Genomic DNA, 24,744 nt, shown 5'->3' with positions numbered 1-24,744 from the left:
CCAAAGTGCTTCACATAAAAGTGCAAAAAGTGCAATAAAATACAGAATTGACAAAGGTAAAAAGAGACTAAAACAAAACAAAGCAAAACAAAACAAAACATGCCAGAGTCACATGCAGGTTAACCAAGAACAATGTCTGAACATTTTGAATATAATGTATGAATGAAACTAATTTGCAGGAAACTCTGTTAAACTCTACTGTGGCCCAGAACTTATCAAAACATAGTTGACAGCAAAGCAAACGGTTTGAGAGTTAATGTTTAAACTAGATATTAAATACAGCAATCATTAAACTGGCAGAGCTCTCTTTCTATAACAGACCACATGTCCTCATCTCATCTGACCTGATTGCTGCCCATGCCATCTTCATTGATCTGTGTGCCAGACGACATTGCGCAATGTCCAAACAGACATGTGGCAATAATGCATGAATTTGGCACCAAATTAAATCCTCCCATATTCAGCCGGCAATATAAAGCTGGTGAGGAGCGTTTCTCTGCACTCTTCGGGTCAAAAGAGGGGTTCGCTGTTACCAAGTGCTTAGTGCTGCAACTGCAACTGGGAAGAAGAGATGGCACCTGGCAAGAAGGTAAAAAAGAACTTCTCTGCAGACAATACTACATGTTTGTTACTTCTTAATGTTTTTATTCTGCAAGAAGAAGAGAACTGATTTAGTTAATGCAGCATGCAAATCTTTCAAATCATGTTTTACAATATACCAGGGGAGCAATTACAATATATATTGGGGTGGACAGATCCTAACAGATATTCAGATATGCTCAAAATGTCCCCCCAATATATTGAAATTATATCAATATTATTAATAAGTGATTATCACATGCCATTGGACAATGTGTAAATGCAAACTATTGCTTTGGACACATAAAGAAGACTGTAATACTGGGACACTTTTTATTAAGACACAAGAATATTCAAGAAGTACTTGGCTCATTAGAGTAAGGCATCCTTTTATCAATCAAATTGCAATAATAATATTAAAACACACAGTCTTAAAACTTAATATTAATTGTTTTGCCCTGATCAAGAAGCATGTGAGTAGGCCTTATAATGTGAAACATGAAAGCTTTTCACACAGATTTTTTATTTTAAAATGCTTCAAAGTGTTTAGCTGTTTTTTTCCCAGAGGGCAAAAATTGAAAATGCATCTAAAAAGGTGATATGACCCTGTTACATACTGCAGGCCAAAGTTGTCCTTTTAGTCGATGGACTGAGCTGATGTGAAGAAAATGATGTCAGTGCAGGTTTAATGTGTGTGTGTGCATTTGCATTAGCATGTGGTTTGTGAAATCGTCAGACTTAAATGGTCACTGCTCGGACTCGTGGCTTTTATCTTTGCACCTGTGTACCCAAACTGCTGCATTAACACACACAGAATCATAACATTTTAACTGCACTCACTGACATTTGTTTATTCCAAACTGCAACAAATACTACAAAGCTGTAAATGTATGACATCACGTCATAAAATGTCATACTTTTTCCTTATTCCCTATTGTATAGAGATATTAAGTACAAAATATCAATAAGCTTATAATATATTAAGTGTGGAAATCAAGTGATTGATTTGAGCATTGATCTCTCACCCACAGAGTATCCTTGACCGTCTGAATGCTGGGGAGGTGGTGATCGGAGACGGAGGCTTCGTGTTTGCTCTGGAGAAGAGAGGCTACGTGAAGGCCGGGCCATGGACTCCAGAAGCTTCTGTCACACACCCTGAGGCCGGTAAGACAGACAGTACACACACATGTTGTTTCTAAAACCACATGAAGGGAAGGTACACAAACCTAAAAGCACAATTATATGATAAATCTGTATGTTTCCATCAGTGCGGCAGCTGCACAGGGAGTTCCTGAGGGCGGGAGCTAATGTCATGCAGACATTCACGTTCTATGCCAGCGATGACAAACTGGAGAACAGGGGTCAAAACTTGAAACTCTCTGTAAGTACCTAACTATTGCAGCTTTAGCAAGATTGTGCAGATTTCACTTAACATGATGTGAATTGTATGGAGTAATCATCAACATGCCTCTTTCTTCCAGGGGGCACTGATCAACGAGGCAGCCTGTGACCTGGCTAGGGAGGTTGCCAATGAAGGAGACGCGATGGTAGCCGGTGGAGTGTGTCAGACTCCATCCTACCTGAGCTGTAAGAGTGAAACAGAAGTGAAGGCTATCTTCAAGAAACAGCTGGATGTGTTCATGAAGAAGAATGTGGATTTCCTGATTGCTGAGGTGGATATATGTCTAATTTCAAATCATGTTAAAACCCTTTGAAATGTGATCAGTGGAGCCAAAAAAGTGATCAGTTGTGACTGAGCTGTTTCTGTCATTGCAGTACTTTGAGCATGTTGAGGAGGCAGAGTGGGCTGTGCAGGTGCTGAAGACCAGTGGGAAGCCTGTAGCTGCTTCTATGTGCATTGGACCAGAGGGAGACATGCATGGCATCTCCCCCGGAGAGTGTGCTGTCAGGCTGGTAAAGGCTGGTACGTATTTAACTATCCCGTACTGAATCTACCTCTCTACTTGAGAGCTGTGATATGATCATAACCATTTCCCTGTGTTCTCCAGGTGCCCAGATTGTTGGAGTCAACTGCCACTTTGACCCCATGACCTGTGTGCAAGCTGTAAAGTTGATGAAGGAGGGAGTGGAGAAGGCCAAACTGAAGGCTCACTACATGGTGCAGCCCCTGGCATACCACACCCCAGACTGCAACTGTCAGGGATTCATCGATCTGCCAGAATTCCCCTTCGGTAAGAATTGAAAGAAATAGAAAGCCTCCCTCAGGTGACTGTCGTGTAGTTGGCAGCATTTCACAATTGTCACCTTTTCCCTTCCTCAGCGCTGGAGCCCAGGATCCTGACCCGCTGGGACATGCACAAGTACGCCAGAGAGGCCTACAAGGCTGGCATCCGCTTCATTGGTGGCTGCTGCGGGTTTGAGGCTTACCACATCAGAGCTATTGCAGAGGAGTTGGCCCCTGAGAGGGGGATCGTGGCCGCTGGCTCAGAGAAACATGGGATGTGGGGTGCTGGTCTGGAGATGCACACCAAACCCTGGGTCAGGGCCAGGTAAGCCATCCAAAATATTCACTACACTTAAACACACACACATTAATGATTATTATTATTTGGTGCATCCTTGTTTCTGTGTATAACCTGTGTCTTTCATCCTCTTAGGGCCCGTCGTGACTACTGGGAGACTATCTCTCCCGCATCAGGTCGTCCCTTGTGCCCGAGCTTGTCCACTCCAGAGGGCTGGGGTGTGACCAAGGGCCACACTGAGCTGATGCAGCACAAGGAGGCCACCAGCAGCCAGGAAATGAAGCACGTGTTGGACATGCAGAAGAAGGCCAAGTCTTCTGCATGAGCGACACATCAAGAACACCGAAGCACCCATTCCGTCAGTGAGAGAGAAGGATGAGGGGAAGGAGTGAAGTCTTTCCCGGTTCAGATTGGAGATAAAAAAAGCACTTGTAGCAGCGATACTCCAATTGTGGAGTATTACTATGTAAACCCCAAACAATAAACCTGAGTTTGTCACTTAATTTTTATGCCTATATGTGTTTTCAATCACTATTGGACTGCTGCAACAAACACAAACCATTCAAGAAACATATAAAACAGTGTCTTTAACAATTACAGATTTCATATAATGCTCTGATTCAGAAGTGAATACGCCCATACTGGTTTGTTAAAAGTGGCTGCCCACTATCAAGTTCGACTTAACAAATTTGTCTATTCAGGGTCCAAAAAACAGGAAACCCACAAACTAACGAGACAAAAACACCAACAACCATAATTAATGGGGACACTCACAATACTCTCTTTCAGATAAAAAGGGGAGGGGAGTGAGTAAACATTGGAGTTGTGTAACTTTCTTGCTGCCAATCAGATCAGCTCTTACTGAGACCCCTCCCCTGCTTTGGACAGATTTATAGTGGCCTTCTGCTCCACTCTAATGTTGCTTCAGCCACTCAAAGTCTGAGCAGTCAGGGGTCCACACAGCTGCAGGATTATGGCACCAGGAAAGAAGGTACGTGGGAAATCTAATGCATAGTATGGGTATGCTATCGGGACCGTCCTGCAGAATATCCATGCAGTGGAATAAAACTGGAAGTTTTGTGAAATGCCAATAATTATAATATGTCTGATGTCTGGTTGTACACTTGAGCTCCAGGCTGAAGATGTGTCTGTATTTGTCCAGATTTCCACATATTTCTATATGGGCAGTGTACTGAGGGTGACTAAGGGTGGTTGAGGAGGGGAGGCTGGGGGACATACTTCATATTTATGGTTGTGTTTTTGTGTGGTGTGTATTCTAGGCATTGGGATATAGTCTTTCTTATGCATCTTCTGCATAACTGGCATATCAGGTCACATGTCCACATGGCCACTTGAACTGTTCATGGAGACATAGGAAAAGTAGAGCCACTATATGTACTTTTGTAAAAAGTGACTTAGAAAATCGTTCTCCTAAAAACTCCTCTTGACCCCTATTGCCACACTGGAATGAACAAAAAAACTTAAATATCTCTAATTAAGAGTTACTTTGGTCTGGCTATTTATTCCTAAAATTACTTTATAACAGATTCATTATTTTAAATAACAGTTTCAGTAGAATTTGTCAAGTTTTATATTTGGATTTTTCATAAATTACAGAGATAGACTTTGCTCTCCATAACATATCACACGAGGAATATCCTGTGAGGGTTCATGACAGGAGCTCACTCCAGATGGAACTTCACTTGGATTCAAATAAGTGAATGAAAAAATAGATAAATAAACAAATTATACATATCTAGTGCCAGGGCAGTGATTACAGGGAGTGATATTTAGTCATGCAGACACAGTCCAAAGTGAAATAAATTTATAGAAGATTTTTTTTTTCAGATTGAGTAGGCCCACGTGGTCATACAAAGTCTGATTTTTACTTGGACAGCCATGTTGGTATCAAAAGGTTCAAGTCTATCAGTCATGAGGAGCAGTGCAGCTGTTGTAGACATGTGCTGCTGTCATCATGATTCAGGGACACTGAGAAAGGGGGGTAGCACTGGATTTGGGAACCCTCTATGCATTAGACTGAATGCTTAAATATAAACTTTTTTATTTCTAATGTATATTGGATTGGGTTAAAACTTGTACTGAACAACCAAGAAACCCTCGGGATAAGAAATATATAATGTCAAGTTACTTCCAACATAAACAGCAGACACTTCCCATCTCAGTTTTCTTTATATATTAATTATCACAGGGAATTTTGGAGCGTCTTGACGCTGGGGAGATTGTGATCGGCGATGGAGGATTTGTGTTTGCCCTGGAGAAGAGAGGCTACGTGAAGGCTGGTCCCTGGACCCCTGAGGCCGCCTCAGAGCACCCTGAAGCAGGTGAGAGCCAGCTGTTTTACCAGCTTTAATACTCGATACCGCAGGTGTAGAAATCAGCTTTTCTTATGCATTTTGTGTCACAGCTTAAATGGATATGCTAATATGTTTTGTCTCATCCTACTACTACTTGCTTGATGATTTCAGTGCGACAGCTGCACAGGGAGTTCCTGAGGGCCGGGGCCAATGTCATGCAGACCTTCACCTTCTACGCCAGTGATGACAAACTGGAGAACAGGGGCAACAAGCTGGCTTTCACTGTAAGTTTAATGGGAAATTACACCACATTCATAGGAATGAACAAAATATCCTGCAGGTGGCTGATACTGAAAGAAATGTTGTAGAATGTAGAAGCAATGTTGATAAGCAGTATCTATAAACTGGTAATCTCAATTTCCACTCTGAATATAACCTACTATTACTCACCATGATTTGGTTTTGGTTCTGCAGGGAGCTCAGATCAACGAGGCCGCCTGCGACTTGGCCCGCGAGGTTGCCAATGAGGGCGACGGTCTGGTTGCTGGAGGAGTGTGTCAGACTCCATCCTACCTGAGCTGCAAGAGTGAGACAGAGGTGAAGGCCATCTTCAAGAAACAGCTGGATGTGTTCATCAAGAAAGATGTAGACTTCCTGATTGCTGAGGTACAAAGACAGCACTTAACTATTGGGGCAACTGAACTTAATCCTTCTTTTGTAGCATTTTCTGTTGAGAAAACATGGACTGACTGTGAGCTAATGTTGCTGTTTTGCAGTACTTTGAGCATGTTGAAGAAGCCGTGTGGGCAGTGGAGACACTGAAGGAGACAGGGAAGCCTGTGGCTGCCTGTATGTGTATCGGACCAGAGGGAGACATGCATGGTGTCTCTCCTGCAGAGTGTGCCGTCAGGCTGGTCAAAGCCGGTGGGTGCAGTGTTCTTTAATACCCCCATGATCATAACTTGTTTTCAGACGCTGGAATTAAATGTAAGAGAAGCAAGAAATGTGGACTTTAAAATGACCAGTAGACACAAGATAAGACACATCTGTTGTAATCTACTGGTATCATAACTGGAAGCCTTCATGCCAAAACAGTTTCCAGTAGTTGTTTGCCACCAGTGCCAAAATGTTGACCATTAAAATGAATCAGCAAAGTTCAAAATGTCTTAAAGATTAAACCCAAAACTTGAAACCACAACGGCAAACCACAGTTGGTGCTGTCTCTTCAAATTGTGTTTTGCTTTCCTTATCTGTAACAACTCACACTGATGCATGTTCCTCTGTAGGTGCCCAGATTGTTGGAATCAACTGCCACTTTGACCCCATGACCTGTGTGAAAGCTGTCAAGATGATGAAGGAGGGAGTGGAGAAGGCCGGTCTGAAGGCTCACTACATGGTGCAGCCCCTGGCATACCACACCCCAGACTGCAACTGTCAGGGATTCATCGATCTGCCAGAATTCCCCTTCGGTAATAATATACTATGCTGCATTTAAATTTAACCATTCATTTAATGTGTTCATGTATAAAATTATACCTTAAAATCAAGTGATTACTCAGCATGCATGCACATACACCATCTGCTGATGTATCACATTACATCAATAATCCAACACAAAAGATACACAATTTCATCAGAATCCTGCAATCAATTGTGTATAAATCTTCTGTCAGGTCTGGAGCCCAGGATCCTGACCCGCTGGGACATGCACCAGTACGCCAGAGAGGCCTACAAGGCTGGCATCCACTACATTGGTGGCTGCTGTGGATTTGAGCCTTATCACATCAGGGCTGTTGCAGAGGAGCTGGCCCCTGAGAGAGGCTACCTCCCAGTTGCATCAGAGAAACACGGCAACTGGGGTGCTGGTCTGGAGATGCACACCAAGCCTTGGGTCAGAGCCAGGTCAGAGGCTACTTTTTTTAATCAATGCATACGATAAATGTGCATCTAAACTCACCTCAATGTGAAGTATTGGCTCTTCATCACCACTGAGTACTAACTGGTATGACTTTCTGTCTTTTAGAGCCCGTCGTGACTACTGGGAGAACCTGAAGCCAGCTTCTGGTCGTCCCCTGTGTCCCTCCATGTCTAATCCCGATAGCTGGGGTGTTACCAAGGGCCATGCTGAACTCATGCAGCAGACAGAGGCCACCTCTCAGGACCAACTCAAACAGCTGTTCGACAGGTCAAAGAGCCACTGAGTCTGTCTGTCTCCTTCAGACAGCTCGCAGCAGACCTGAGTCAAACTGCCGTGCCGTGCAGCACCTGATGCTGCACAGTGGTGTGTGAACTAATCTGTAAACAGTGCTGCACCAAACAAATGTCTAGGGGCGAATCTTCACTTGAGACTGTTCTGTGCAATCTGTTGATTGTAAAACTGAAGCTTCTGTGTAGCTACAGTGGTGTCTCGAGTTAGGATTCAGCCCATGTTTAGATTGGGACCTTCTTGTTTTCCATGACTCTGGACCAGTTTGTTTAATAAAATAAGATCTAATAAAATGTGAATTGGCCACTTGACTGTTGAGACGTATTTTTTGCTGTGGATGGGTGGTTGGATGTTATCAGCTCTATCATATGTGATGATCATGACACCATGCACACAAACATATTTATCATTCATCAACAAACTATTATGAACAACCTACGATATAGTGTTAGGGAGAAAACATTTAATAACATATATATTAAAACTCAAGTTTCTCTGGACAGTATGCACATTATAATGCCATATGAATAACATACCATAAAGTTTTGAAAATTCCATAGTCTCACACTGTGGTTTAAGAGCTGGAGAAGGGCTTTAATATTATTGAGTATAGACATCAAACATGAACAGGCTTTCGAGAATCGTGCAATGAAAAATGGATCCAGTAGATGGCGGTGTTGCATATCATGACACATATGCCTGACTACACTACCAAAGAGCCTTTTAGGAAAGATGGTCCACCAGCTAGTAGTAGTGGTAACAAGGTGGGGATGTGTTCATTTAAATAAAAGAAAGAAAAAAGAAAGAAAGAAAGAAAGAAACATCCTTGATTCCAAATGTTGAATTTAAGTCTCCACAAGCCAATCTACAGACTTTCTCTACAATATTTCCTGTTATTTTTTATTTTGTATTAAAGGGGCACTCCACTGATTTTAACAGCAAGCCCGCCGTTCATGTAGAGGCAGGGAATCAGGTTTTGAGGATATTTAGCAGTCAGGAGGGCGTCATGAAGTTACATCCAGTACTAAACATGGGTGTAGTCCCTATGACATCATCCACAGTTTTCTAAAAAAGCTTATTTGAAACTAAACTCAGTGTGGTGTGCAAAGAGGTGGAGTGTAGTTAAGCTGAAACATGCCACCTGTGACAGCCTTCACCTCTCATTCAAAATGGCAATGCCCTCATAAATGCATAACTTAAGCCTTGATATGATTTAAATGGTTATTCAAAAAACATTACCTCCTACTATTTTCATGAATTGGGAAGTTATAGAGACCATAAGGGTTTTAGTACCAGAAACATGTTTATTTCTGTTGTATATATTGGCCTTTCAACATGGGGGTCTTTGTGGACTGACATTGAGGAACTGTAGTTTTTGGCACTTCTGTAATGGCTGAATTTTCAGCCCTGGAGGCTGCGACTTGGTCACATATGGAAATTGAAGGTCAAGCATTTTGACCTACCTGGAACTAAAAAGTCAGGATAACCCACCTCCACTGCTTAGATTTGGATCATAAATAAGCCTCTTGTAAATTAGTTAAATTATTGAAAGGAATTAATTGAATAAGCTTTATTCAATGAGAGTATCTTAAAATAATGCTGCAATCATATAGTGGCTGTTTTTATTTGAAATATGTATGCCTTTTCTATTACAGACAGTTGTATATTATTACTATATTTAATCTTTTTGTGAAATGCAGCAGGAGAGTCATGCTCTATGCGCACTTACTTGTCAGCTGGTGACACATCTTCTTGCTTAGAAGATCTCTGGTGCTTTCCGCGCCGTTGATTGGACAGGCGAGCTGCTTAACAGTTTTTTTTCTGAGGCGGAGTGAAATCAAAGATAGGGTATGATATTTGTCTTTGAACTAGCACAGTTGTCTGTATTGCCAATTTAATGTATCACACAGATAATATTATAGCATTTTATTAGCTTTTAGAGGGATAAAAGCCTTTGGAACCTCATTTGACCTCGACTGATTGAGCTTTATAGCGGATCACGGTCTTTTATTGGCCTGTTTTTGTATGTCCTTTTTGACAGGAGGCTAACTCACAACCCGGAATGATAAGGCTGCAGTATGGCCTGAGGATTTGACCTCGCAGGACAACCATTGGGTCAACATATCAGTCGGCTGGTTGCCATATTCGGCAGAGAGGTAATGTAATGATAACTAGAGGTAATGTACAGCTAATAAAATACTCAGCATTTAGTGTTGTTGTTATTATTAACCTCATCTCCTTAATTACACGTGTTATTACGACTACAATTCGAGTTGTATTGTCTAAAGATGTATCCCCAACTGATGCCATTAATGTGTAGCCTGTGTGATGCACCTTACCCCCCTGCACCATTTCCATGAGCTGCATCCTCTGGACCACTTTATGCTATAGATTACAGTGTTTATAATAACAGCAGCGCTATCTTGTGGTGTGTTTCAGCAGCTACAAGGAGCTTTTATTTTTTATACCGGAAGTGAACCTGTGACGTCGTCATGGGAAGCAAAGTCAGCTCCAAAATGGCAGCTCCCGCAGCTCGAGTTATCCAGGTAATGCTCCTCCTGAAATTGTAATTACTGTAGACACCAGTGCATTTAGGTCACAATATTGATAGAAAAGTAACTGTGTCGTTTTTCTGTTATCATAATCTGTTGTTGATTTATTTTGGTGCGGCCTTTTTTGGTGACAAATCCTGTCGTACCCTTGTTGATGTCCTTGTTTAACCGCAGAAGACACAGACATGTTTATGTGTTGAAATAGCAACAGATGAAGGCTTATACTGACTAAGTTAATATTAATGCTAATTGTTATTTTCATTGTTTGGCAGTGCCGTTAGCTCAGTCTGTCTCGGCTATTTGCTGCAGTCAGGTCTGTTAGGAAGTTTATCTTTTAAAAACATCTATAATTTAGCTCAGAAACTCCATGTTGGCAATTAATTCATTCAGTGTCTCAATAGTCATCTTATTACTCACATATACTATGTCTGACAGTCTTTTTCCTTACTTAACATTTGTACCCAGTACCCAGCAAACATGTAAACAATGTTTGTGTGGCATGAAGACTCCAACTTATGATTATTTTCATAATCAGTCCATCTTTTAATTGTCTTTTTCTGGTTAGTGATGGGTTGTTTAGTTTATTTACTTAGTTTTATTCAGTTTAAAAACCATAATATATTTAAATCACAGTGACAATGTATACTACGATAGACTCCTATAACAGTTGCAATATCAGTCAAATAATTGCAATACATTTTGTTTTTGTAATGTAAACTGAATTCTGTTTTTATACAAAAATCAATCAGAAGAAGAAGCTTGGACCAGGACACTTTTTGTTGCCTTACGACACAAGCAGTTCTTTATGATTAAGATTATAGCCAGGTATTTTCTGTCATTCAGATCATTTGATTCAGTTGTGAGTCTTTTGTCACAGTCTGAGTTTACAGTAATCATGGAAGACTTACACTTAAATGACAAAAACACAACTTGTGATTGTAGGTTTTTATCTGACACTGAAATAAATGAAAATATGTGATGAGTATTTTCTGATTTTTGGGTAAATTGACCCTTTAACAAGCACACAATCTTATTTCACACAGCTATTCGATTGAATGTGTGTGTGTGTGTGTGTGTGTGTGTGTGTGTGTGTGTGTGTGTTTGCAGGCTGTTCGGCCTCACGCTCCTCTGATCAAGTTCCCGAAGAGACATGACATTGCAAAGCCAAATGGTGAGTATGAAGAAAGGAATAATGGTCAGATAGTTGACATAATATATAAATTAAGGAACTCCCCCCAGTACTGACAAGCTGCAATGCTGTTTTTGAAGTGATTGATTTTAAACGGTTTAAACTATAAACTGTAATTTAAACCTACATATAGCCTGCTGTTGTTGTTTCACAGTACTCTGACAATGGAAATATTCAGCAGTCATATAATGAAAAAAATTGGCGAAGATTGAATGAACTTTGCTCCTGAAAATTACCTTTTTATTATTCCCCATTTATGATGTCTCCTTGGTGCTTCTTGAGTTAGTGACATTTTATTTGTTTCTCTTCCAGCCCAAGAGGCATTGAAATCATTAGCAATTAACTTCTCGCCACACAACAATCCTTCGCCACCTCTGATATCGAGACCTCAAGTACCTTTGACCCCTATTTCTGGCACGCCCGACACCCTGGCCTCTATTCAGGTATTACCTGCAAGGTACCGCAGGAGACCGATGGCAGCAGATGAAATGGACTACATCCAGGTGAGGGGCAACTGGACCACTCTATTATACCCACAACCTTTCACTGACTATTTAGCCTCCAGTCTTATCAGTTGGAAAATAATCTTTGTCCTTCATTTAAGATAAGCCAGTATAGTAACCTTTGACTTGAACATGTCATAAATAAATTCTAATCTACTTTACAGCATCTTATGAACATTTACAACTAGTTGCAAAAGAAAAAATAAACCTAAATAAATGTGGGCTGTATCAATAGAGTGCTTGTGTAGTGTCCTGTTTCTGAATAAGTCTTCAGATTTGTATTCTGTTTTTTCTTCACAGCGTGGTGGACCAGAGTGACATGAAGCAACTCAATCACTGCAACCAAAGTCCTTATCTGTTGGAGATCAGTATGTGTCTTTAACTCTGTTTCTCAGCACAACAAAACCTAATGCCACATGAGACATGATGTAGAATAAAGTATTGCATAAAGCCTGTACATATGTTTATTTTTTAGATGTTAAATCTTACTTTAATCTGAACTTATTGTATTTAAGTTCATTGTATTACGCACAACAGAGCTTTAACAGTAGCATTATTTACTGTACTGCCACAACAACTACTCCTTGCAGGTTTCTTGTTTTTTGCTACCCCCTGGTTTTAACATTATACCAGCTAAACTTGACAATTTCTCATTTTCGTTTTTGTTATATCATTTTTTGAGCTTCCTTTTCATTACCACCACACAGAGGCTCTGGTACATTTAATGTTATGGGATGGTTCCTTTGCTTTTCATGACTTTCACTGCCATATTACCGATCTGTTTGTTGGGACTAAACAAGGCTGAAACGATGCTGGATATCAACTTGCAATAGTACCAAGTGAAGTGGTGTTGAGTGCATGTGAACTACTGCTGGATTTAATTGATTAAATGTATATTGTATTTTGATTGTGCTGTTCTTATCATACTTGATGTAGATGCATAGACACCCAACAAGCACAAGATAAGGACATGTGTAATAAGAGGACACATTGTCTTCAACAGATGAACAACAACATAATTTAGATTATTTTAGGTTTTTATTGTTACCATTGCTGGCATGCTCTATATGGTAAACATTGAAACATTGAAATTTCACAACAGTGCAGTATGACCGGCCACCATTAATAATTTACTAACTACGAGATTCAGAAAGCTGTTTAGTACTCAGCTGAATATTGGCACAAGAAGTAGTACAGACAGTACATGACAGAAAGGTGAATACACACTTCACCTGTCTGACTGGCAGATTGTCATCTTAGTTTCCACCAGAGCTGAGAAAACGGTTTAAGTTTTTGTTTTCTCCTCTTTTTATGAATTAATCGAGGAGAAGCCACATCCAGGAAAACACACATGAGAAAACAATTCTGTGTCAGTAAATACATGTCTGCCTTTTGGAAAAAAAAGAAGAAAAAACACTCAACACATGAATGTCATTACAGACCAATTCATGGCTTTACAAAAATACCTCTGGATGTTCAAAACCAAATGTCAAACACGACCTATGAAATTCATGAAGGAGAAAGTGCAGTATATTCATATATTAATATAAACATTTACAGCAACAAGGAACTGTCAAGTCACAAATGGGCACAACACTAGAAGAAACACTGAGGTATGCACTGGATTACTCTGATTATTTTGGGGAAAATATTCGGTCCTATGCGTGTCTTGGTCACAACATTAACAGCGCCTTGTTACTGAGGAACATTTCTACTTTTTGATAATTGTGGATAGGTACAGGGTTTTTTTGCAAACGCCAGACTAAACATTGCACTTGAAATGTAGTAGAAGCAATTTATGCTCCGTACCGGAGGCGAAAGGACTTGTCAATTGCTCTGTTCGTCCAGTTCCTCAAAAGCAGGTAAGAAATCGGCGATGGTGTCCACCACGTAGTCGGGCACCAAGCTGTGATTGGTGGTCAGCTCACTATTCCTGTACTCCTGGGCCTCCTCGATCTGAGACACGCCAGTGAGAGTGAGCATGGTTTCAAAGCCGCAGTTGGACCCGAACAGCATGTCTACCTCAAGGCGGTCCCCGATCATCAGGCACTGGGCTGGGTCCACCCCTCTGAACTGACTGGAGATGCACTCGAACATGAAGCGGCTGGGCTTTCCGATCACAGTGGCCTTGCGTCCTGAGGAGACCTCAAGAGCTGCAGTGAGAGACCCAGAACCTGTCGGAGGTAAAGATGAGATGAAAGGTTAGATTGAAGTGAATCTTAAAAGGCATACTACAAAGGAATTGTCACATAGTGTTTTTTCTGCTGATACAGACACAGCCATTGTGTTTTAGAACAGTTCTGCACAGTATACCCTAAAGACACATCCTTTACTCGAACAACGCACACTAACCTCTCTCCAAGTATGTTTAAATGCAACTGATATATTGTGTCACTTATATACAGTGACTGCTGTGCCAGAAGGTCACAGCAACCCACACACACCAATCCAGGAGAGGGAGGAAGATTTATTCTGCAGTGATGTTTGGTGGGGGGTTTTAGTTCTGTGACTGGTTTTGCATGTGCTGGTCTATTACTAATCACATAGACTATAGCCTATATAGGGCAACATTACTGTCTGTAGCTAACTTTTTAGATTTCTGAAAGCAGTATTATTTTACATCAAGCCAATGGTTTAGGTTTAAGATTAACTTCCAGGTTACGTAACCTTGCACTGAATTACTGACTGAGCAAAAATTTACATTTGCCCTTGAGCCTCACTCCCTGGGTGCCTGAAGGGCTAAGGTTCACTTTGTGTCAAATGATTAGTAATTTGATAATGTGTACACTGTCTGCCAATACACTTGGATAAAGTAAGGGGAATTCAAAAAGGTTGTGTAAAATTGCTGATTCTTTTTGAGAGCATTTTTGTCTTGAGAGTGACAAAAGGAAGGCGACAATAAATGAGGGGAGAGAGAGGAGGGATTACATTCAGAAAAAAAGTGCCAAACTGGACTTGAACCAGGGTCATTGCAATTAAATGGTGAGTGTCTTGAAAGCTTAAGACGCCCCATTATTGTCTGATCTTGAGTCCTTGCAAAAAAAAATGTCATAAGTTTTAATATATCAGGCTGCACTTATATGACCTCCTAAATTCCTAAATATTCATTTCTAAGAGATGTGTGTTAAATCAAACTGGCACAAACCAGAAGCCAGGTGGTATTTCAGTATGGGAGCACTGGATCATTCTTTGGGTTCTAGTATTGTAATGATGCTGCCATGTGTAGCATTTGGTGTGCACTGTACATGGTGGGCCCCTTTAGGGTATAGGGTATTTTATACAGTCTATGGTATAGGGGCACAAAAACAATGTCCAGAGATTGAAAAGAATAGCAAGCAGTAAGTCGGGACCTTGGAAATGCTTTACAGTGAACACAATAGCTATTTGTTTTTAGACCCAACAGGTCGGCACTGCAGCAAGAATGCAGCTAAAATTTACAGGTGAACAATAACCCTAAAGGTCTGTTGTTGGTTGGTTGAAACTAATTTGTTATATAGATATCATGCAAAACACACAGCTGGTACAACTGGTGCATATTATAGGAAACCATTGAAGGATTTTGTTCCAGGTTACATGTTGGATAATGCTGTATTAAGAAAAAGTAATACAAATATAACAATGCTGTTCCCATTATGCCGTTTCACGAACATGGTTGTCACAGCCTCAATAAACTAAGCCTCATCACCACCATACCTGGCAGTATCCTTCCACCTGACAGAGGATGCCAGGGGTCGTTGTCGGTGGCCAGGAACAGACAGTCCGGGTCCCTCAGGTAGCACGAGGCTTTGGCCAATTTGAGAAAAGTCAGTTTATCATCATGTCCCACCAGCACTGCCTTGACGTCCGGAGCCAGGGCGCAATTGTAGATGGTGGCGTCCGGATCGTCCGCCTCCTCCACGCAAGGGATGCCCGCCTCCTGCAGCTCTCTGCGCAGTCCGTCGCAGCCCATGACAAACACCTGTCCGCGGACCTTGACGACGTCTCTCAGGTAGAGAGCCGAGCAGTACGACGAGCTGAAGATTTGCTCCAGCATCACGTCGGTGAAGCCCAGCCGGTAGAACTTGTGCACATAATTCTCCCGGGCCCTGGTGCAGTTGTTGGTGACGAACACTACGTTTTTGCCGTGCCGTATCAGCGAACTCACCACCTTCGCCGCGCCCGTTATTGCCTTCTCTCCGTGCCATATAACCCCGTCGCAGTCGAAAAGGATGAAGTCCTTCGCATCCAGCAGACTTCTAATCTGCGGACCTCGAATTTTCTGGCAGCCTTTGAACCCAAAGGCGCCTGCCATTTCGGCTTTTTCCTCGGATTCTTCCGTGTTTCACCTTCTAGTGGCTTCCCATATCAACAACTGGTGCATAATGTAGTAAAGACAGCGGGGAAATACTAGGAAAACAAATCAATGTCAGAAAATCACATTGCAGTCAGAGTCCTTGGTGCGGTTACATACACGGACAGCGGGCTACATAAACATTGACGTTTAGCCACACCCACATTGTCAACACTGTCCAATCAGACGACAGCACTTCAACCAATCAGGTTTGAGTATGTCAAGACTTTTATAAGCAACCGAGTAACCAACGTCCTCTGAAAAATATTGCGCCCTCTTGGCAGCTGATGGACGCTGTTAAATATAATATTTTAGTTATTTAATTTAACAAAAAAGTACATACCCTCTAAATATATGCGGTAGCGTGATACAGTCTGTTGAGAAAAAATATTTGCCCTCATTTTCTGAATTAATGAGAATTATCTGAGAATTCTGCTCGTTTTTCAGAATTAATCCCATTTATTCAGAAATACAACAGCAAGAGAAACAGGATTTTTTCTGTTTTTTTCCCCCGAATGAATGAGACCAGAGCAGAATTTATAGTGATTCATTCTGAACATTAAGAGAAGATTTTAAATCTTTAAAGTCTTAAAAGTGCCATTACACCCGCCACACTAAAACTATTCTATTACAAGTTAAAGTTTTGCATTCAAAATACATAAAAAGTCAGATGTAAAGGCAGTCATTATGCACAGTGGCACATCTCAAAGTGTTATATTTTATATATATATATATATATATATATATTTATTTATTTTATATATTATATATTATATATATATTATATATAATATATATATATATTATATATATTATATATATATATATATTATATATATATATATATATATTATATATATATTATATATATATATATATATTATATATATATTATATATATATATATATATTATATATATATTATATATATATATATATAACTGGATTATTGAGACAATAATATAATGTGTAAACAGAATTTTAATCTTGTCGCTGGTTCAGGAGTGGTGGAGTGGTGGAGCTAATTTTGGGTAGCTCAATGTATAAAACTGCATCTTATTTTAAAGTATGATCTTGTTTTTGTATATAAATTACTATCTGTAATATATGACTAATAATACGTGAGATATTCAACTCTGAAATGAGATGGAGTGGAGAAAGTAGAATAAAATAATACTCAAAGTAGTGGTTTCTTCTTTTCTAGAAATGTTGTTCTGATGAGTATTTCTAGAATGAGCCTTAATTTCTGTCCAGGAAGTCATGATTTCAGTCACCTTCTCAGCTCACTAGATGGGGCTCTAACCCACAAACGACACAGATCTAAACTTCAGAACACAATTCCCAGGAACTCCACCACATACAGTTACTGCAGTTCATGCAGTCATACCCCCTCTCCAGTCTCCTTCTGTCACCACATTTGGCCTGTTGCTAACTCATTGGAAGGTTTAGATTAAAGCCTTTCAAATGTCATCATGTTATCAGTTCCACTTTGAATATATTCATTCATTACCATTAACCGCTGGAGCCTATCCCAGCTATCATTGGGCGAGAGGCGGGGTACACCCTGCACAGGTCGCCAGACTATCGCAGGGCTGACTTTGAATATAGTAATTCCGTGATTACAGAAATTATTCAGCCACAAAGCTTTTACTCTCACCACGTCCTCCCTTCATTCAGCCATTTCTTATTTCAAAGACACAACCCACCATGATGCTACTAGAGCCACTGACAGTGTACAACCGTATGTCTACTTTAAATGCCAGCTACAAGTATGTTCAAACATCCTTTTTCCCCCATGCTTATACAAAATACAAATCAAAGCTACTATAAGTCTCCCTGACTTCTAAAGAGCACATTAAACTATTTTTATTTCATAAAAACGTGCATCATCTTATATGGCATTTTGATTCCATTATCATTATATCATTTTATTTGTGTTGATTTCATTTTGCTTGTCACTGTAGGGTATTTGTATTAAACCTGTTTTGAATTGTCATGGCTGAAAATATGGCTGTCCAACACTCCAAAAATGAAGAACTATATTTTTAAATTCAATGTGGTTACAATACTAAAAATGCAAAAAAGAGACACTTTATTACCATTTCTTCTAGCGTGTTTCCTGCTTTGTTTCTCTGTTCTCTGTTGTTTCCTGTCTTTTATTTTGCATTGTTGTGTCCTTCTGCTTCATTAAAGTTTCCTCTTTTTTTTGCCTCTTTCTTTTTTTCCCCTCAGTGGTCCTGTCCTGTCATGCTTTGGCTGCTCTGCCCTGCCTGTTTTGGATTGCGTGCGAGACAGAGGAAGACTCACTGGCACCTGCAACTGCCAGCCAAACAGACAAATGAAATGCAGGGAAGGAATGAAAGAATGGACAGCTGAATGGACAGAGAACAAGCTGTCCTAATTGGTCATTATTTTCCTTGCTAATCTATATTTTCCTCCCTGCTAACCCCCAACACAGATGTGAGGATTGGGAGGGAGGACAGACCAGAGAGGGGGGGCCCTCCAAGGCCTGGTCTGCTCTCAACAGTGGCTTGAGCGCTGACCGTGAACATTGCTGTTCGCTTTTGTGTCTTGTTTAGAAAGGGGAAGGAGACTCAGTGGAAACCAGCAGAGGAGGGTGTGGGGGTCAGAGTTGAGACTTGCAGGTGGTTAATAATTGTAGAACCAGTAGACCATAACGCTACCCCATACACACGCATACACACATGCATACATGCAGGTACAGCATATTTTGGAGAATTCAGGTGTATTCTGTGACTCTTAACATACTTACACAAAAGGAGCACAAAAAAACATTCTCAACATTCACCCATCTGCCCTAACATGGTTTGCTGCCATTTGGAAACATGCAACAACACAAAAGCACAAAGCAACTGCTTAGTTCAGTGTATGGGGGTTCGGGCGTGTTTGCGTGCTTACTGTCAACCACCCCTGCTTGTAGCACAGCCGGGTCAAAGCAGCACTGAGGTGTTGGACAATGTGGCGCTGCAGTACAAATGAGACGTCTGGTAGACATGATGGCGCTGGGAGGAGAGAGGGCACGACACTTGGCATTAAGGCTATTCCACTGAAGCAAAACTGGAAATACAGAAATCAAAATTCTTTTAAGCATACAGAAAATACTCAACAAGAAGAGCAAACTGTTTTCAATGCATTTTTTGCACACTAATGCTGAAACCACTCTTTAAATTTTGTGATTTGTCTACTTTGCAGTGCTTCACAACAAGAGAGAAAGAGATATAATACACGTATTAAGAGTAGTTGCAACTTTTTTAGATTTGTTAGAGAAGCAAAAACTCAATGTACACTTATATGTTTAACAATTTAAATAATTGTTGAACTATGAAGCCTTTTGTAAATAAATAAATGCATATATATCAGGATCATTTAAACTGACCCCACTTTGAGAATCACTGTCCTACATCCACATGGCAGTCAGTTGTCACTTATTTATTATATTTATTTAAAGGTGAATTGTATTAATCAGTTACAACAAACATGGCTTATTTATTGAACATCTGCAGTATTTCAGAGTAGCGGGAATTAATGTTTTTAAAATTCTCTTATTGGTAAAGTATTCAAGTCAAGAGAGGAACAAGTATCACAGAACTGAGGTACAAATCTGGAGTGTCCCAGAGGAAACATGCATTACTGTTACTTAGTTTTTTTTGTGTTTGTCCCTGCTGTTCTTGTTCCTACAGAAAGTCCAGCAGAGGACTACGGGTCCAAGAAGTCCCAGAGAGAGAAGAAGCACCAAGTCCAACAGGTATCTCTGGTACCATGGTTGCGTCAGTGAAACCGGCCTTAAATGAGCTCCACTGCCACTGTGCAGGATGTGCTCCACCCACTGGATGAGACGAAGAGCTGGGGGGACAGGATGGGATTTGTGGACCCTGCTAAGAGACAGAGCTGAAGACTTGAACCTGGAAAATGAGAAATAATTGGGAAAATTAAAGAAAAAGAAGGGAGGGGTAGTTACAGACATCTCCACTTTGCTCTACTGGCATCACAACTGTTTCCCATCCATCCATCCATCCATCCACAAACCTGGTGTCCTGTATGAGTGTTTGAATAGTCGAGCTGAGCAATTCCCTGGTGATTTGTGTGGGGTTGATGGCGAGGCCAAGTCCCTTTGTTTTAGCTCTCACTACATTATCAAACTGGTCTCCAAACAGAGGGATTCCCAGCACAGGAACAGCATGGTACACTGCCTGGAGAAGGCTGTTTTGTCCACCATGGGTGATAAAGAGACGAATGTTTTTATGGCCTGGGGTAAACAGAGAAACAGAGAAAACTTAATGAGTAAAGGAAGTTAGAGTGTTTGGTTGTATGACAGACTGATAAAATAATCTGTTTCATGGGTTAGGGTTTAAACAATGTGGACCAAACCACTGGCAACATTATTGGGATGGTTGAGGTTTACACATAAACACAGTAATTTTCATTGCCATGATGAGGTTGACATTAAACAAAGAACAGCAAGAAAATGATACCCTAGGGCAATGACAAGATGGTACATTTATGCTCAAAAACAGATTTAGTCAACATTTAAAGCAAGAGCTTGAGTCTTGTGGAATATTTCTTGAAATATGAAGAGTTTCAAAAGGAAAAATAGAGCTCCAATGCATCAGAGCCAGTTTGAGTATGCTGCATTCTTGGTCCAGTGTCAGAGGAATTTATCTCAAAATTCTTTGCTTTATTCTTCTTTACAGATGCAGCAGTTAAAAATTCCTGCAACAAAGAAGCCTTTTGACAGTCTACCATGTACTGTCTTTACATTTGTAACAAAGGGTTAGGGTAAATGAGGCAGACTGTTCCTACCCAACAGGTCATTAAGAGGCAGCCAGTCCACTAGCATGAGATTGGGAGGTCTGGCCAGGTGAGATGGCCATTGCTTGGGGTCATACCTGCAAGCACAACACTACAGGTTTAGGCTTTTCCCTCAACATCCTGACATTAACTAAAAATATTTTCATGATCAGTGACAGAATGGTGAAAGTTGATTTTGTAATGCTTTTACCTCCAGAGAACCCCCTGAGGGATTCTGGAGAAGCCAGCAACCAGCTCCACAAGCAGAGGGCCCACAGAGACTGACGAGACCATTGATCCCAGAGTCACGACAATGAAACCTGCATCTCCAAAACTGGAGATCCACAAGTCAAGATGCTGAGGAATCAGAAAGGTTGGGTTATGGCAATAGAGAAAATATGCAAAAGGAAATTTGCAGTGTTGAGTAAGGCAGCATGAGAGATGGTTGTGTAGAAAAAGGAGTACAAGACCAAAGGGAAGTGGGAGTGAGAAAGGTAAAGAGAGGAAAAGAAGGCGGGTTAATTCAAAATCCAGAGTCTCACAGATGTATTTGAATATGTGTATCAAGAGAAGAGACCTGCTCTAGAGGCCTCGCAGGTTTATTCAGCAGACCTCCAACCAGCACAGTGTAGGGCATAAGAGGCTGGGGGAACTCCAGTGAAAAGTCAGTGTTGAAGGCCCAGAGTTCAGCTCCTTGATGTAACTCCTCCAGAGCTCCTTTAGGTGACCATGACTCCAGGTGGCGCTCAACTACTTCCCTAAATGTCGACCACACAAGTTCCTGGCCTTTGATATAAAACACAAGATGGAAAAGGCACCAACATTGTGTGCTCAACATTTTGATAGCCATCCAGATGTAATTGCTATGACTAATGGACCACTAATTCCTGGCCAATAAATAATAGAGAATCTGAATCCAGAGATAGTAGGCTATTGGAAATGCAAACTACGATTTAAATTCGATTAAAAAAAAAAAAAAAGTATAAACATTTTCACCACATGACTTTATATGGAATATTAGCAAAAATATATGAAGGAAAAAATGCAAACATGCACTAATTTAGAATAATATTATGTCTAGAGGGCTATTACACTGTACACTGAGGATGTGTGTTATCAAGCAAGCTAGATAATACCCATGACAATATGTGAATGTACATTTTAACAGAGTTCTTACCTACAGGAGCCAGGAAAGAATAAAAGAGGTTCTTTGCACGATCCAAGAGGTTCATGTGGTCGGACAACTGGGAGCTGAAGACTGGGATGTAGGAGACTGGGCTGGGGAGAGCGATGGACAGAGGGCCGTTCAGAGTGCCAGGATAGAAAGCTATGTAGCGGACACCTGGAGTAAATTAAGAGTGAAGTGCATGAAACAGCTGTAGATTTATTTATTTATTTATTAAAGTATATATATCTTAAAAACATTTGAACATGGCAAGGTATTAATAAATATTAAAAAATAAAGACATAAACCAATGTGATATGAAGAACAAATGTACCAAGCTTGTGTGCCAGGATGAAGGAACAGGGGTTAAAAGCATCAAGGATGGCGACATCGTAGCGTTCATTCTGGAGGAAAGTTATTATCTCTTTGTCCCCCAACAGCCTGTCACACTGATGGGACAGGTGCCCCATGAAGTTAAGAAAGTTATTAAAGCTATCCCTGAGAGAAAGAGAGAGGAGGGGAAGACAAAGACAAACAGAGAGGAAGGGGGTTCAGAAATCTAAATCAAAGACAAACTGGGCATCAGCATAAGATATATTCAAGAGCCACAAAACGGTGACGGAAAACCAGACTCAAAATCAAAAACAAGGTATAGTAGCTTATAAGAGCCTGTCCGTTTCTCCTAATTAATTGTGACAGTTCAATGTAGTCATGTCTCCTAAAAATCTGTGTAATACCTTCCCAGTAAAAACTGTGTTTGTTGCTCCAGGAACCAGCCATTGTATTCCTTGATGTATTTCTCTCCTAAGGACCAGGTACTTCTCTGGTAACTGTCAGCACGGCCTGCATAGGAAAAACCTGGGAGCAATTCAACGGAAATTTGCATTAATTTACATGAAGATTAAAGTGAATCAGAGAAAGGATGAAAGAGAAAGTTGTGCAAAATATTTCTCTGTAAATGTATGTTTGTACTGTATGTAGTTTACCTGTAATAATAGGGTTGCCCAGTTGCAAGAGCATGCGGACCTCATGCCCACGCTGGTGTAAGTTATGAGAAATTTCATCTAATAACAAGTAGTGGCTTCCTCCTGGAAGAGAGGAGAAAAGAAGAGATACAATAAAATAACCTTGCTCTCTGAACATATGGCTCACTGTTTGCAACACACTATATGAATTTATATATTGTACTTTCTTGACTCACCAGGCTGACAGAGGTTTTTCTTCCTTCTTATTTTTCTGGACATATATTTACAATGAATATACTACTCGTACAGGGTACTCAATCACTGTTCCACTACTTACCAATTAGACAGACAGTCAGGATCTTGGCAGACTGAAGTACTGGAAGAGCCAGAAGAGAAAACATCCAAAATACAATTCCCATTTTGTAATTAGAGTACCACACATTGACCTGCAGCCAACATAGCCTAATAGTCCAATTCAAAAACTGTAATGAAAACCTTGCTGTGTGAAATGAATTCCTTATGGGAATGTTTGGCCAGAGAGTAACTGGAGCAAACAGATCCTTAAACAGAGTTGCAATCCAGGCAAATGAAAAAAAAAAAAAAAATCCACAAGAATATTCCACAAGAAATCAAAATGCAGGATTACCAACGTGCAACTGAGAACTGCATATTCTTCATAAAATCTTTTCAGTGCACCAAGTTCAGTCCTGAAAGTCTTCTTTTTGATCTCATGTCCGTTTCAACCAGGAGTAAAGATTCTTTTATACAGTCTGCAGTTTCAAGTCGATACGGGGGAAATCCCAAATCCTTATTTAGTGTACTTAGAATGTATCCGGTATGCTTTGTCTTGCAACAAATGGAAGAGATCCAACATTAAGGCGTTGATGTATTCCCTATTACTCAGAAGGTTTTGGATGCAAGTCTGCGAGTATGATTCTGTCTATATACATACATGAGCGGCTCTGTTTTCTCTAAAAGTCAGACACTGAGAAGTCCAAGAGCCTTGGACCTGCAGTGATAATGAAAGGGAGGGAAAGAGAGAAAAGGAGGTGGGTCAGAGGGGTGGGGGGTTCCCCAAGCCCTCGTTGTATCAAATTAGACAAATGGAAATGTTAACAGGAGTTACATTCTCTCAAGGCTGCTGCTAGAATGCAACCCCCTCCACTGAAGTACAGGAAGGCACTTATTGATGACATTTATTACGATACCAATATCCATTTTAAATGAATGACACATTTATGTTACCTTTATTAACAAGAAAGCTACATAATGACACTGATTACTTACTGTATACATGCTCCTATTTTTAAACATTATTTTTTTCCAAACAGCATGCACATTTATTCATTAGTAGACAGGCAGCAGTGATTGCTAAATAAAGTAGCTACCGTAACACATCACTGCTGGCTGGACTGTGGTCGGGTTGTGGGTGCCCTGGCAGGCAGTTACTGGCAAGTCAGGCTTGACATGTAGGTTATCCTGGACAATGCACTCATTGTAGCTGCTTTTCTGTGTCAGAGAGGTCATTAGAAAAGCAAGTCAGTCAGAAAAACTGCTGGAGTGTATCGGGGGAAAAAAGCGAGTAAGGGTCAATCCTGTCATCATTGATGTTATTGTTGTCATTTCATTTGCGGTGTCGTTCCAACGG

At 40.6% G+C, this 24,744-nt stretch overlaps 5 protein-coding genes across 7 annotated transcripts; 3 read left to right on the top strand and 2 right to left on the bottom strand.

Annotated features, from left to right (window-relative positions):
* Nucleotides 1–442: 442 nt before the first annotated feature.
* LOC131975014 (betaine--homocysteine S-methyltransferase 1-like) lies at nt 443–3,565 on the top strand. Its single transcript, XM_059337538.1, has 8 exons — nt 443–589; nt 1,611–1,743; nt 1,848–1,960; nt 2,061–2,252; nt 2,356–2,503; nt 2,589–2,771; nt 2,861–3,089; nt 3,198–3,565. Exons 1-8 carry the CDS (start codon nt 572–574, stop codon nt 3,385–3,387), a joined length of 1,206 nt encoding a protein of 401 aa, XP_059193521.1. The 5' UTR covers nt 443–571; the 3' UTR covers nt 3,388–3,565.
* Nucleotides 3,566–3,699: 134 nt separating this feature from the next.
* LOC131975015 (betaine--homocysteine S-methyltransferase 1-like) lies at nt 3,700–7,883 on the top strand. The gene is made up of 8 exons (XM_059337539.1): nt 3,700–4,053; nt 5,272–5,404; nt 5,549–5,661; nt 5,852–6,043; nt 6,154–6,301; nt 6,664–6,846; nt 7,051–7,279; nt 7,401–7,883. Exons 1-8 carry the CDS (start codon nt 4,036–4,038, stop codon nt 7,576–7,578), a joined length of 1,194 nt encoding a protein of 397 aa, XP_059193522.1. The 5' UTR covers nt 3,700–4,035; the 3' UTR covers nt 7,579–7,883.
* Nucleotides 7,884–9,414: 1,531 nt separating this feature from the next.
* On the top strand, nt 9,415–12,734 carry mrps36 (mitochondrial ribosomal protein S36). Of its 3 annotated transcripts, XM_059337762.1 has the most exons (6): nt 9,415–9,431; nt 9,625–9,739; nt 10,023–10,129; nt 11,243–11,306; nt 11,637–11,827; nt 12,128–12,734. In XM_059337762.1, exons 3-6 carry the CDS (start codon nt 10,076–10,078, stop codon nt 12,143–12,145), a joined length of 327 nt encoding a protein of 108 aa, XP_059193745.1. In that variant the 5' UTR covers nt 9,415–9,431; nt 9,625–9,739; nt 10,023–10,075; the 3' UTR covers nt 12,146–12,734. The 3 variants fall into 3 exon arrangements, with proteins under 3 accessions (XP_059193745.1, XP_059193746.1, XP_059193744.1); XM_059337763.1 differs by lacking the exon at nt 9,415–9,431 and having other exon boundaries at nt 9,438–9,739; nt 10,026–10,129; XM_059337761.1 differs by lacking the exon at nt 9,415–9,431 and having other exon boundaries at nt 9,438–9,739.
* A 112-nt stretch (nt 12,735–12,846) lies between these two features.
* pdxp (pyridoxal (pyridoxine, vitamin B6) phosphatase) lies at nt 12,847–16,326 on the bottom strand. The gene is made up of 2 exons (XM_059337760.1): nt 15,521–16,326; nt 12,847–14,001 (listed from the first exon to the last, which is right to left on the bottom strand). The coding sequence occupies exons 1-2, from the start codon at nt 16,116–16,118 to the stop codon at nt 13,655–13,657; spliced, it is 945 nt and encodes a 314-aa protein (XP_059193743.1). The 5' UTR covers nt 16,119–16,326; the 3' UTR covers nt 12,847–13,654.
* A 3,318-nt stretch (nt 16,327–19,644) lies between these two features.
* Nucleotides 19,645–24,626, bottom strand: LOC131975250 (UDP-glucuronosyltransferase 3A1-like). Its single transcript, XM_059337867.1, has 11 exons — nt 24,485–24,626; nt 23,434–23,472; nt 23,118–23,219; nt 22,869–22,989; nt 22,466–22,629; nt 22,144–22,308; nt 21,544–21,752; nt 21,178–21,323; nt 20,979–21,064; nt 20,205–20,424; nt 19,645–20,080 (listed from the first exon to the last, which is right to left on the bottom strand). Exons 1-11 carry the CDS (start codon nt 24,621–24,623, stop codon nt 19,816–19,818), a joined length of 1,656 nt encoding a protein of 551 aa, XP_059193850.1. The 5' UTR covers nt 24,624–24,626; the 3' UTR covers nt 19,645–19,815.
* Nucleotides 24,627–24,744: the final 118 nt, after the last annotated feature.

Source organism: Centropristis striata, chromosome 7 (genome assembly GCF_030273125.1).
Source record: "Centropristis striata isolate RG_2023a ecotype Rhode Island chromosome 7, C.striata_1.0, whole genome shotgun sequence".
In the NCBI taxonomy this organism is placed as follows: domain Eukaryota; kingdom Metazoa; phylum Chordata; class Actinopteri; order Perciformes; family Serranidae; genus Centropristis; species Centropristis striata.
The sequence above is the reverse complement of the archived record's forward strand: the minus strand, read 5'-3'. Positions and strand labels throughout refer to the sequence as shown.